General features: G+C 38.0%; 2 protein-coding genes across 2 annotated transcripts; both read left to right on the top strand.

Moving 5' to 3' along the window:
- Positions 1-794: 794 nt before the first annotated feature.
- Positions 795-14301, top strand: LOC108666295 (ileal sodium/bile acid cotransporter; the record flags this gene model as incomplete). The annotated part of the gene is made up of 3 exons (XM_018153136.2): positions 795-1387; positions 1701-1906; positions 14085-14301. Coding segments are annotated over exons 1-3 (726 nt in total), but the record flags the coding sequence as incomplete, so codon positions are not given.
- On the top strand, positions 2035-4780 carry LOC108666297 (ileal sodium/bile acid cotransporter). The gene is made up of 4 exons (XM_018153139.2): positions 2035-2138; positions 2364-2531; positions 4016-4111; positions 4379-4780. The coding sequence occupies exons 1-4, from the start codon at positions 2049-2051 to the stop codon at positions 4586-4588; spliced, it is 564 nt and encodes a 187-aa protein (XP_018008628.1). The 5' UTR covers positions 2035-2048; the 3' UTR covers positions 4589-4780.
- Positions 14302-14429: the final 128 nt, after the last annotated feature.

The following is a 14429-nucleotide window of genomic DNA, read 5'->3' as shown; positions in this document are numbered from 1 at the left end:
TTTCCGGGATGAAATATTACGGGGAAACAGCCTCTTCAACGAAATATTTTACATCTTAATACAACTTATATCTCGAACAGATCTGTACGCTGCGTATTGAAACGATATATACTCGCCATGGGTAACAAGGCATAATTATAAAAGCTAACTCATATTTTACTAACTCACACTTCTTGTGTTGTCATACAAACTATTTCATTTTTAAATTGAGAATCAAGGTATCGTAACACGGAGCCGAAACTATTTTACTATTTCCCACATTTGACAATGGATTTAAATTTGTAAGGAGCACGATAAGTCATTACATGTCGGTTTGAGGAGATTTTAATAAATTGTATAAAGAAAAAGTGCTTATGTAATTATTCGAAAATTTTGAGAGCTCATGAGTACACTTGAATGCGAAAATTACAGTATTCCATCATTAGTGACGAGATCCAGGTAAGAGATTGTATTCTTTGTTGCGAGGTTTCATTTTGCCGTGATTCAATTAAAAAATTGTAGTGCTTGATTTACTGTCAATATATTTTACTTATACTCTGACACATTTTCTCAGGAAAAATGTTCACAACGTTTAGAGGGAATTTGTAGGAGGCGAAGCGCAATCAGTGCTCTGTGATGTCGAATACACGAGCCCCGGTCAGGATTATTTATTATCGCTACTAATTGGTACTATCAGCCTGTGTCAGCCAATCTCTTGGCGACATAATACTTCTGGAGGCCTTCGTTATCAAGATCTGGAGGACTCGTACTTTAAAGGCTCGATGCAAAAATATATTACATTAGTGTCCCACTCGTTCTGGTTTAGAGTTGATCTCGCACTCATAAGTGATGAACTTAAATGACAAGCATAAACACTTCAGTGCTGCCTCCTTATTGATGATTGATGTTCCTTCTAAGAATAATATGTGAACAATAATAATATTTCATGATGCTAATCTATCGCTTGTACAATATGTAAGTGATGTTATTAGAGTTTATCCTGCAAAAACTTTCCAGCAACTTTATGCTGACGATACCTAATGCAGCAATAGAATCAAAATCCATATTTTACAATCCATATTCACTACCCATATCAGCAGTTTAGATGATCATTATGCAGCGAAGTGTGCCGGTCGCAGCAATACTGCTGAGCAAGATCGCGCTTGTAATGGCAAACTTTTCGCTACGCACGCCCTCTGCTAGCCTAGCGTCACATGAAAACCTCTACTCCGTCAATACCACGTCCATGTACGACAATTGTACCAACAATACAGAAGACGCTGAATGTTTTAATGAACCTAGCTGGCCTCAGTGGAAGAAAACCCTTGACTTCGCTGCTACAGTAATTATGGCATCGAACACCGTCAACCTCATGCTGGGCATGGGCTCAGCTACGGACTGGAGGAAAGTTAGTGAGCGTGGATAGCTGTTAGCTAGCAATTACATCTTACTATTGCGCATCGATATTAAACGTTGCTCATCTATATTGCGTATTAAAAACGTTGCGCATCTATAATTAAAAACAGAAATGTTCATCAGAGTCCGACAATTTTTTTCTAATGTAGCATTATTAGAGGTTATGAATTTATGTACAATTCAATACCTAAATTCAAGTAAATTCGTGCTACCATTAAACCTTAAAATATTGTTTTCTCTGCCTATTATTCCTTATAATAGCAAATACTTTGAGTTAAATTATAAAGATAATCATGATCGTACAGGTAATCAGTCACGCCTGGCCCCCGGTTGGTATCCTGATCGGGATGGCAGGACAGTTCGTCATCCTGCCGGCGTGCGGTGCCACCCTCGCCTGGGCCTTCAAGCTCACGCCCTACGAGGCCATGGGGGTGCTCATGGTGTCGTCATGCCCTGGCGGGTCCTTCTCGAACTTCTTCACTTACTGGGTAGACGGAGACCTCGCGCTCAGGTCGGTGGTGCGGCATCTGTTGTGATGGGAGATGCAAAATATTTGTGTTTTCAGCTCGACGTTGCAGTTAGGATTCGGTACAGCTCTTTAATTCTAGCTTGCGTATCTTCGAAAATTTATAATCATACCGTACGCGACCATCATGAAAACTTTAGTCTTCATTACTGCGCCGGTGGCAGTCGGTATGGTGATTAGACACTATCGTCCGAGAATAGCCTCAATTGTTACAAAGGTAAGACCTACAATCATTCAACCCTCTCTTTTTGTTTGAGTGCCTTCTTACTTTAATGAATTGTGCAACGGAATAATTTTAATGTTTTGAATGCACTCACAATTTTCTGAACGCAATGCTAAGAATTCATAGTCTCCCTGAAATTCTCTGTCAATATTTTCACCTCCACACCAACTTCTTCTCGAATCTGAAGGTATTAACGCTTTGTTTCATTCAATTTATCAGATTTCGAGCATCATTGGATGGGTGGGGGTAATATCTGCCTCAGTCATCTGGGGCATCTTGTACTGGTCGGTGTTCGCTGCCGCCACTCCTCTGCTCTACGCCTGCTCCTTCATCCTCCCATTCCTGGGCTTCTCTTTGGCTTATGTATTTGCTCGTCTCATGTGCAGGGTGAGAAAAGGCAGTGCAGGATTAAATTAAGGCAGGGTGATTAAATTTACGGCGAGGTCGTATATATTGCGCTACTTAAGGGGGGGTATAACCAAAAATTTTTGAATTTGGCTTTTCGGTTTCTAGTCTCATCTTAAAGCTGACATTCTGCCCTATCAAACGGTACCATTGCCATCTCTGTACGTTGATTTATGCTTTCACGGCAGATCTTGAAAGGGGGGCGGGTGGGGGAGTTCTTTAACATATTAGATAGGAGTTAATTAGCTGCTGAGCACTTTAAATATAGTGTCTACTTGAATTGCGCTTCAGTTATCCGTTTAGTCTCATCTTAAAGCTGACATTCTGCCTTATCCAACGGTACTATTATCATCGCTTTACGTTGATTTATGCGTTCACGACAGATCATGAAAGGGGGCGGGGGGGGGAGTTCTTTAACAAATTAGATAGGAGCTAATTTGCTGCCGAGCACTATAAATACAGTGTTTGCTTGAGGTGCAGCTCAGTAAGTTAGTAACCCGCCTGGCGTTTGTATGAGGCGCGCATGTATATAGTCGCTCCCACCATCCTTGAGTGGAATCAAGCTCCAGAAACGTTTAGTTTCGTATCCTTGCTACATTGAGTGCCGATTGCGATGCGGGCGGGACTTTGTCGCGCTCTCCTGAACATTCATTTATTGTCACGGAAAACCTATCTCCTCCTAGAGTTTTGAAGCTACAGCGATGAGACATATATCATTCGATTCGTAAAGACCATACCTATCGTGTAACGAAGCCCTTTTTTAGATTTGTGTATAGTTTGGATTCAAAATGAGGGAGGGGGGAAAATTTGAAGAAAATGAGAAGAAACGGAAAAATGCGTGTAAAAAAAACTAAGGCAAAAATCAGAAATCGGGCTTCGTTACTCGATTGGTATGATCTTTACGCATCGAATAATATGCGTCTCAATGTTGTAGCTTGAAAACCCTAAGAGGAGATAGATTTCTACAGTACCCCCTTTTCTGTCCGTTTTCTATGAATTTCACGTTTTCGATTAATTCTTCCGAAAAAATCATTCGAACAAAATGTTATTGTATTTTGGTATTACATATATGTGTGAAGTTTCAGAAAGATCCGTTAGTAAATGTGGAAGTTTTTCTTAAGGGTATGTATACGCCCCCTTAAGCGAATATAAAATATTATGTTATGTGAGTGAACGGTTTGTCTGGCAATTTACATGTTCATCTCTATACTGCATGTGTGAATCCAGTCGCACCTGTTTAAATCTATGTACGCATCGTTCAAGTCAAATCTAAGCATCGTCTAAAATACTCTAAATCTACGTAAGTAAGGCATCGGATGGCTAACGATAAATGTTAGTAGTGTGATGTCCAACGAGATTTTTGGACCAGTATTATTATGTTTGCTCAATTTTATATGGCATTCGGTGGATGATTAAATCTAATATAGGATATAAAATCCCATAATTTACTTTTTCATCCTTTTCAGACTCATAAAGTTTGCAGAACTATTGGCATAGAAACAGGATCCCAAAACATGGCGGTTGCTCTCAGCGTGATTTTGATGTCATTCCAGGACCCAAAAGTAAGTCTCATTGTTCACAAAACTACCTTTGTTGTGTGGCTATTACCTGGAGTCCTGAAAAAATAAAAGGTGCATGTTTTATTTCAATAATTTTGGGAATAGAATTTGATTCTCTACTAACAATTAAGATAAATTGAACTTCTATCAATAAATTCTTATAAAAACCTTTGCCTTCCTAAAAAACATTTTCAATCGTTTCTTCTCTGAAGTATGCATTTTAACGCACGTACTATATATTAAATCGTCCATAAACAGTAAATTTTTCAGGTAAAGGCGAGTATGATCGTTTTTCCTACGTTGTATGGAACAACTCTACTGATAGAAATGTTCACTGGCATCGGACTGTTCCACATGTGGAGAAGATGTCGACAGAAACCTGACGACGAATATCTGCCCGTGGCGCACACAGCTGCTCTCGTGAAGTCCTCTTCCGGTAGACAAGATCCGCGCAGCTTCACACAGAGCTCTTCATTTTAATATAAAACTTCAACGTTGATACTATAAACTGTTAGGCGCACTTTACAGTACGCTTAGAAAGCAACCTTTTCTCGGGATAAGGGATCTCTGCTCGCCGCTGTGGAAACAACCGATTAACTTATGTCAGAAGGTGATTGTCATCACAAAAGAATTTGTCGTCTATATAGAAATTTGTCTAAATTCGTAAAAAATAGAAGCTAAAAAATCGAATCATTAAAACAAAACAACTGTATTGATGGACTTTTTCTATTAGATTTTTCTTCTCAAACTCATTAAATAGCGTTGAATATTCTCATAAGAGTAATGTCTCCTAAAATGTGGAACTAAAATATTTTCCGTGCGTAATTGCATTCAATGCCGTATGTCTACACTAATTGCTGAATCGAAATCACAATATTTTCTTTTGACGTGTAGACTTTAGCTTTGTACCGTGTAAGCTATAGCTAATACACTTTTTCGAAGAAAACCTAGGCTCAGTACAAATTTTTGAGAAATTTCTATGCATAAGCAGACGTAGATAGAGGCTCCGTTGCTCATAACTTGTGGTTATAACACGTGATAAGCGACTGATGTAACCCCTCGTACAGAACTATGTAATAGGTAAGAACTGAGCTCATGTAGAATAACTTGTGAATACTTAAAAATTAACTCATTAAGTATAATTTATATATTTGCTATGCATATTAGTGTTCCTTTCTTTCTGTTTTCAGAAAGCTTGTTCGATGGATGAATAAAAAAGAAAAAAATACCTGTTAACTAATTTGATTTTTCTGTGCCTCAAAAGTGATGAGGGCTTGACGACGTACGCGTAATTACTCATGATTATTTTTATTTCATCACATATCCCCAGAATAGAATATACCGAATATTAAGCAAGATTGTGTTTGGTTGCAAAAACGTGCCAAAATCAGACCGAATTAAAATGTCTTAATCTCTAAAAAATATTTTAAATTTAATTTTCTGCATTTCACTCCGTTGAGAGGTCGTCGATATAATAATATCTCAACATATAAGGACTTGAATAGTATCCGTCTAATGCAGGGGTCTCCAAACTTTTCACAGTGAGGGCCACATTATATATTTCCAATATTGATGCGGGCCGAATGAATAAAAAATCAGTGCCAGTAATTTTGTTTACCTAAATATTAAGGTATAACCATGGAAAATTTAAAACATATATTTTTGTAAAAAATCAGGGTAAACTAAATAGATGCCTGTCTTTAGTTTTATTTAACCAAATTAGAGTGACGAATGATGCTGTCGTTTTGACTTCAAAATTTCATCAAAATCCTGTTTCAGATTAGATTAGCCAATTGTAAGAATTGATTTCAAGTGATCATCAGACAAATTTGCTTGATAGTTAGATTTCACATACTTCATTTTGGAAAATGTTTGTTCACACAAGTATGTTGAACCAAAAATGGACACAAAACTACAAGCAAACTTTATCTAATTTGGAAACTGATCTGGCTGCCGGCATTTATAGAAGTCAATCAGATTTCCTTCTCGATACTTATCCTTCAGGCTGTCATCTGCCCGGAGATCAATAATTTCCTTTTGAAATTGAGTTGGAAGATTTTCAGCATTGCAGTCAAATGGATTATGAAAGAGCTGTGCTCCGTGAAACTGAAGCAGCGAAGCCCCACTCGGCCACCATCCCCACAATATACAGTTATACACAACTGATTGGTTGTAATGAACAACACATACCTACCGGCTACCAGCACTAGTATCTGTACGTCACACTATCGAGAGAGAGGAAAACTGACTCGTGCTGAGCGCCACTAGTCAGCAGGCCCCAGCTTTGAATATTTTTGCGATGCCATTCGTACAATAATTATTTATTCATTTCACTATTTCATCCGGCGGGCCGCGGGCCGGATGAAATTGTGTAGCGGGCCGGATGTGGCCCGCGGGCCATAGTTTGGAGACCACTGGTCTAATGAGTAAATACATGAATACTTAAAATTCAAATTTAACTTAAATTTAAGGTTATTAATACAGGACAAAGGTTGTGTAGGTGACTGTAGGGCGCAACGGGATTGCATCTCCTAACATTGGTTACGATTAACAATGATGTAAATATGAATTGAATGTCGTTGCACTTAATTAAAACCATAATATCTTTCACACGAAAATTCATTAAGCTGAAGGTATTGAATGTAGCATGCTGGTCATTACAAAAATAAATTTTGTATATCAAGTAGTCAAGTAGAGGATGCCATAAAATAATTATAAAGAAAAAATTAGCTCTCCAGTTTCACAATTACACCTCGACTAGAAAATGCCGACACGCATGCATGCAGGAACCACGTAGCATTCAAACGTAACGCGACCAAAGTTAAGATTACCTTTCAAATAAAATTTTTTACTTTCATTTAAGAAAGAGCATAGTAGATAATGAACATTTTTTGTTATTTCGTGCATCATACTGTAAGTCCTGCTTTAAAATGGACTTTCCAGAAGAAGAAAATTGCTTCTTGAGGAGAGTCCCATAATTTTAATTTATTTGCGAATTATAAATTAATAATTTTTCATATGAGCTGAACAAAAATATTTGGAAGATTTCAAAACTTGTAAATGCAATACCGACACGAATTGCCGCGTAAGTAAGTAAGGAACGCCCACAATTCAATTGACTACAAGGCATTTTTTTAATTGTTCATCCGAGGATTGCTGCCTCCTGACCGACAAATTGGACCTTCGTTATTTCTCTCCAGGAAATTATATGATGATAAGTTGGGACAAGTTACTGCAGTCCTTGGACTCGGACAATCCACAACAGCCATGACAATTTGATGATCAAGATCAGCAGGCATTCAAAAGACAGCGCTGGTAGACATCGCTTCAGGAGAATTGACGAGAATTTTAGCAGATGAAAAATACCACCGAACGTCTGATAATAGATATTGTTGGACTGGCGACGAAGCTGAAAGATTCCTTTCGTCAAAATGTACGAATCGAATAATTAGATGAACTTGAAGGGGAAGGAGACTGCAACAAAAAACTAGATCAATTCACCAAACCTATCAGTGAAATCCGAAGCGTCGCACGCATTGCGTTGTATGCGGATGCGAATAGATCAGGATCGATGTACTACGAACATTATCAATTCACCAAACCTATCAGTGAAATCCGAAGCGTCGCACGCATTGCGTTGTATGCGGATGCGAATCGATCAGGATCGATGTGCTACGAACATTGCAGACACATAACTCTGCAAGCAGCGCGGATGCCAACGAACTGCCAGGTGGATATACCACCAGTGAACCAACATCAGGACCTTCCATCTTGAAAATCGACATGAAAAGGAGACGTTACAGTCTAATACAGCTAATTGAGAGTTTCTCATGACAATTGCATGCAGGATATAACATCATATTGAAATTTTAGTCATTATTCTTTTTGCAAATTTTGAAAATCTTTATCTAAAATATAGTTCATACCTAGGGTATTATAATGATAATATGCAGCACTCGCATTTTTTTCTGACTAAATTAAATGAGTAAACCTGAAATTGATTTTTTATGTAAATTTAAATACCTATGATTTGTGAAGAAATTCTATTAAATTGGTACATAATTGACGAAGTAATGCGTGGCGCAGAAACAAAGAGGTTAAGTTTCGATATCTTGTATTGGGCAAAGCTTAGCCGTGAACGAATCACATCCTGCAGAAATGTCGATTTTCCAATGAACTCCATTTTTTGTTCTAATTATTGCATTCAACCAGAAACTACTCATGATATACTTTAGTGGAGTCAAACGTGCTAATTTTATATGTTAAATACACCTTAAACTGTAAATGTATCAAGTAATTATGACGTTCGTCTGTATGCTTGGAAAAAATCCGTATATTTTTAATTATCCCCTTCAACTCGAGCCGTGTAATAACTCACACTGCACGGCTCGTTCCAATACAGTCTTCAGTGAATGACTGAAATGCGGTGATGCCGGCGTCTCAGCGCGAGTGAGACAAAACCGTACTTTATGTCTGGTAATGGGTAACTAAACTGGAGTGAAATTCTGAATATCTTTTTATTCCACTTTTCATGGCTGATCTCAAACGCTCATCCTTGTTTCCCAGGCTTCTATTCTATGCAACGCTTGTGTTCTTTACACAAGTGTTGCAAGCTAATAGCAATTAACCGCAGGTTGCAGTACACCTGAGCATGGCTTTCCTCTCATTAGTGGCCGGATCCCCCCTTAATCACTGAGCGTGACCCGGCCGTCGTTCATTATACGGAGTGACATGAACTGGAGCTCAGTGAATACAGTCATGTGATTCTTAGCTATATTTTATAATTCGTGCAAGTAATTGTTGGGATCAAACGGGGTAAAAGTCATTGTGATGTAGTATTTTTGATTTGTTGACATTTTAGGAAAAAAACGTTCTATTAAAAGTTCCCACACCAAAATTTGTTCGCATGGCAAAGAAACTTTTCTCAAGAGCACGAAAAAGTATCAGGAAGATAGAATTATTCTGAACTGTAAATTAGGTTTTCTTTGTTTGTATACATTTAACGTCTTCTTGTTATGTATTATAAATTTTCCAAGCAAGTTCCATATTACGATTAATTAATGTAAATTAGAAAATAATTTGAGGTTACTTTAGAATGAAAGAACATGACTTATGAGTGCATCACTTGTTCCACGTTGCACTTGATTTAAATGCAGAAGTCTATTAAGATAGAGAAACTTGCCATTCGCATAGCAATTCGAAGCTTCACTCTATGAGGTCATTAAGGCCATGTGATCATTTTACGATACATAGTTCCCGATGTTGCGTGAGGATCTTTCTTAAATCATCAGAATGCTAGGTATACGTGAATTAAAACAGTGGATTTTTCATTAGGCGCTGTTGTCCAAAAGAAGGGAAGAGGTGTAAATACTTAATTTAAATCGCTCTGCAGAATGACGCGTTTATCAGATTTTAAAATAATTTAAGCATTCAAGCACACAATTCGTTGGGTAGCAATCAATTACTGAAAAATTACTTAAGGCGAAAATGTTTAGAGGCGAATTGTTGTACGTCACTCGCTCCAAAAAGTCCTTCGTCCATTTAGCCCTTGAAAAAAGCGACCGACACGCAGAAGAGAACGAAGTGAATCAAAATTTGAATATGCAAACGAGTACGTAATCTGTTCGGCATATTTATCAAGAATCTTTTTCAGTTAGGCTCATCGATTTTTTTTTTGTGAAACCATTTTGTATCAGTTCATTAAATGTCAAAACGATCAAAGGTTTTGTTGACGTAAAGAAGTTGAAAATCCGCTTTAGCAGCATTGAAGATTTACGCACGCTAAAAGAAGTGTACCACACCCCGGAGGAACAAAATGTTGAAAAAAATTTTCGATTGCGGTTTGTTGTCAGTTGTAATGTTCGTCAACCAGAATATTTTAAATCAAATCACACTTGAGAAGTTATTAATACAGAATATGACAAGCAGCCACTGGAAATCCACATTAAAACAATGTTGATGTTAGATTGGTGTACGTTGATCGAATTTTCATCATCAATTTACTCCGAAAGATCTATCAAATCTAAGTTATTGAGATATAACGTTAGTGTTTAACATAACAATGTCGTTCCAGTAATAATTCAAATTTTTTTATATGTTTATCCACACCAGTATGGAGACAGCTATACAGCGTCAAGACTAGACGACCAATGTGACGAGATAGCAGGAATATATCAAATGAATCACTCCAAAACCGTTCGTACGCCATTGTCGTGTAATATGGGTAAAACTTTTGCTCAGGCAATGCCATTCGGTGGATTAGATCAGTACACACTAGTACTTAAAAGCTGAATTTACAGGCAAGTTTATATTTAACACGTGTAAAGACATTATTTCAGGCCGAGATAATATTTTCGGTGAAAATATTTTAATATTTAGCCAATTGTTTTGAAATTACTAATATAATAAGTTGAAATTATGATGCAATAGTGATTAAGCGCACGTTAAACATTCATAGGCTTTATAGTTGTCATTGTTGCCCTTAGGTGGCAACCACTCATGTAGCGGTATTAACAGTCATTGTAAAGAAATGTACAGCGGTTTGATACCATTCGGTGTTGTTCGTGCTCCCCAAAAAGTATAATTTCATAGTTTATTCTTCATCGCTTATTTTACTGTATGTGGTTATAAAGTACGATCATCAAATCTTGCCCTGGTGGTACGATCATCACTGACGAGCTGAATCATGAAATTTAAGGCAGCCAGTGCACATAATTGCTGTACCTCAGCCATTGAAACCGTTGGTAAATTACATGAGATAGACAAAGGACATTCAGTGAGGCATAAAGTTTTTATAATTCATCTTACTGTGACAGAAAAATAAATTAACATTATTGATATGTTCAGATTTGGAGGTAATATTTTAATATAAAATAGATGCCGGACTGGCTTTTAATTGGGCACTGGCGGCTCTTGCACTTCAGTAGGACTCTTATTTAGAGTATCTTGACTGAGAAAATGAGCACAATTCACAATTGTTGAATGAGCTAAAACACACATGTAGCCAGCTAAATTCTTCAGTGAAATTTCTAATGAGACCGAAAATGGCATGTTATACCTTTACTTCTGGAAAAGAAGACTGTATATTTCCAATATACAGTCTGACTGTACATTTCCAATATACAGTCTGGCCCAGTACGGTGAACCAATAATTCAGGGCCGCTGCCTGCTTGCATAGGTTATTATATTTTTGTGTATACTTTTTTGTAAATATTCAAGAAAATATGCCTTTCTACCCTTTTTACAATTGAAATAAATTTAGGAAAGATAAACCACGGCCCACATGCATGACTAAAAATTTTAATGGATATAAGGTTGTGGTTGTGGGATAATATTCATGGGTGGCTTTTACCTGATTTTCAGTTTTGGGTTTGATCCTGTAGAAGCCTACGCTATAAAGTAGAACTAAACTCGGCTTTCTAGACCTACAAGCTTGATGTTTAGTGCTTACATGAATTGATCGCATAGTACTTTGAAAGGTAGTAAGAGAGTTCTCCAATATTTGTATGCATGAGCAGGAATGTGGGAATAATCTTATGTCGGTTCTTAATGAGCTTGATGAATTGTAGCACATGAAGGCTTTTTAGAGTAAATGATGTGCGGTGGAGAATGTGGTTCGCTCCTGTTCCTTCAAACACAAGAAATGTTACTCCCCGCACTGAGTGACAAGTGCGGCTCAGTAGAAACACTATAATCGACAGTATCTGGAGCTGGATACAATTCAGAGTCGACGCAGAATAAAGAATATTAGAACAATAATATTGTCTATGTTCTGAAATCGACACGGCCAAGACGACATGTAAATACAAACACCGCTTTCTTGCTCATGCGACTTATGTAGCATTATTCTGTTGCGTAGTTCATTATAGGTGTGCAAATGTTTTTGGGCGCTTTTGCCCCTCTTGCATGTGCATGTTCGTAATGCAGTACGTATATATGAAAGGGAATGGATTATTTCACCGCTTCTCTCTTCCGCGACATAACTCTTGTGGCAGGCGTCAATATTAAGCGCCACCTAGACTAGAGCACTCGCACTTTAAAGGCTCGATGCCAAAATATAATACATTATTATACCCACAAAAATAGAATACATACATAATACCCACATGTTCTGGTTTAGAGTTGATCTCGCATTCATAAGTGATGAACTTAAATAACTGAAGCAGAAACTTCAATGCTGCCCTTTGGTTGATGATTGATGTTCCTTCTAAGAATAATAATATGTAAAGAATAATAATATTTCATGATGCACATCTATCGCTTGTACAATATTTAACTGATGTTTTTTTAATTTTTCCAGCAGAAACTTTCCAGAAACTTTATGTTAACGATACCTTATGCAGCAATAGAATCAAAATCCATATTTTAAAATTCATATTTCGGGATTAACTACCCATATCAATAGCTTAAATGATCATTATGCAGCGAAGTGTGCCGGTCGCAGCAATACTGCTGAGCAAGATCGCGCTTGTAACGGCAAACTTTTCGCTACGCACGTCCTCTGCTAGCCTAGCATCACATGAAAACCTCTACTCTGTCAATACCACGTCCATGTACGACAATTGTACCAACAATACAGAAGACGCTGAATGTTTTAATGAACCTAGTTGGCCTCAGTGGAAGAAAACCCTTGACTTCGCTGCTACAATAATTATGGCATCGAACACCGTTAACCTCATGCTGGGCATGGGCTCAGCTACGGACTGGAGGAAAGTTAGTGAGCGTGGATAGCTGTTAGCTAGCAATTACATCTTACTATTGCGCATCGATATTAAACGTTGCTCATCTATATTGCGTATTAAAAACGTTGCGCTTAATCATGATCGTACAGGTAATCAGTCACGCCTGGCCCCCGGTTGGTATCCTGATCGGGATGGCAGGACAGTTCATCATCCTGCCGGCGTGCGGTGCCGCCCTCGCCTGGGCCTTCAAGCTCACGCCCTACGAGGCCATGGGGGTGCTCATGGTGTCGTCCTGTCCTGGCGGGTCGTTCTCGAACTTCTTCACTTACTGGGTAGACGGGGACCTCGCGCTGAGGTCGGTGGTGCGGCATCTGTTCTGATGACAGATGTTTGTGACAACACATTTTGTTTGTGTTGTCAACTCGACGTTGCACTTGGGATTCGGTATAACTCTTTCTTGCGTATCTTCGAAAATTTGTCTTGCTTAGAACATTGTACATCATGATTTATGATAAGTCTTTCAAGTTTTGATACTTGAATAATTAACTAAATAAATTTATATGTAGAAACCATCCCTAAATTGAAACCGTCCCTCGACAGAAACCGTCCCTAAATTGAAACTATAATTAAATAGAAACCATCCCTTGCTCTGTGCTCTGGTTGCCCTGGTTCCACAGCACATTATCATGCATAAATGAGCCAAGAGCTATCGATCGTTGCAACGCAAGGAAGTGATTGTTTATCGTACAGCGAGTGTGCCGTGTTGTCTGAACGTCTCCACACTTGCTCTGACTGCATGCGCATTAAACAGAACATCGGCGGGGCAATGAACTCGGCACAAAATTTTTTCATGCGATTTCAATTTATTTCAATTAATCGTAAATTCGAGGCATAAGGCAAAGGCAATGACGTGGGAATTTTTCCCGCACGAAATTTTAAATATAACCTTTCTTATAATAAAAAATTTTAATTCTTTGAAGATTACTTTATTCGATACTTCTAATGACGACAACAGGTTCAAGTTAGGCAGATGTGTTAATATTTAAATACTTTAAAGGAACTCATTTACAATCTAAAAAATTTATCTGCGAAAACGAAGTCAGTTATGTAAAGTTGAGTTGTAATCGAGTAAAAAAAAAATAAGCAAAAAATTCCAATTGCGTTCAGCAAAAAATTCCAAAAACATGAACGCAATTGCAGTGTCCAGTGATAGTCAAACGGCACTTCATTGATGCACAGTGAGTAGAATGATCTGAATTCTTCACGGCTCACATAATGAATAAATTTCTTTCCAGCATCGTGATGACGACATTCTCATCTATCCTGGCCTTGGGAGGGATGCCATTGAATTTATGGATGTACTCGAAAATATGGCTAGATGTCGACGACAACTCCCCCATAATCATACCGTACGCGACCATCATGAAAACTTTAGTCTTCATTACTGCGCCGGTGGCAGTCGGTATGGTGATTAGACACTATCGTCCGAGAATAGCCTCAATTGTTACAAAGGTAAGACCTACAATCATTCAACCCTCTCTTTTTGTTTGAGTGCCTTCTTACTTTAATGAATTGTGCAACGGAATAATTTTAATGTTTTGAATGCATTCACAATTTTCTGAACGCAATGCTAAGAATTC

This window comes from Hyalella azteca, unplaced genomic scaffold (genome assembly GCF_000764305.2).
Source record: "Hyalella azteca isolate HAZT.00-mixed unplaced genomic scaffold, Hazt_2.0.2 contig10552, whole genome shotgun sequence".
NCBI lineage: Eukaryota > Metazoa > Arthropoda > Malacostraca > Amphipoda > Hyalellidae > Hyalella > Hyalella azteca.
Note: the sequence above shows the minus strand (reverse complement) of the source record. Positions and strands in the feature narration are given on the sequence as shown.

Coding starts and splice junctions, on each gene's coding strand:
- LOC108666297 (XM_018153139.2), top strand. CDS start 2,049: ATGAAAACTTTAGTCTTCATTACTGCGCCGGTGGCAGTCGGTATGGTG. Junction 2,139..2,363: donor TAGCCTCAATTGTTACAAAG/GTAAGACCTACA, acceptor TCAATTTATCAG/ATTTCGAGCATCATTGGATG. Junction 4,112..4,378: donor TGTCATTCCAGGACCCAAAA/GTAAGTCTCATT, acceptor TAAATTTTTCAG/GTAAAGGCGAGTATGATCGT.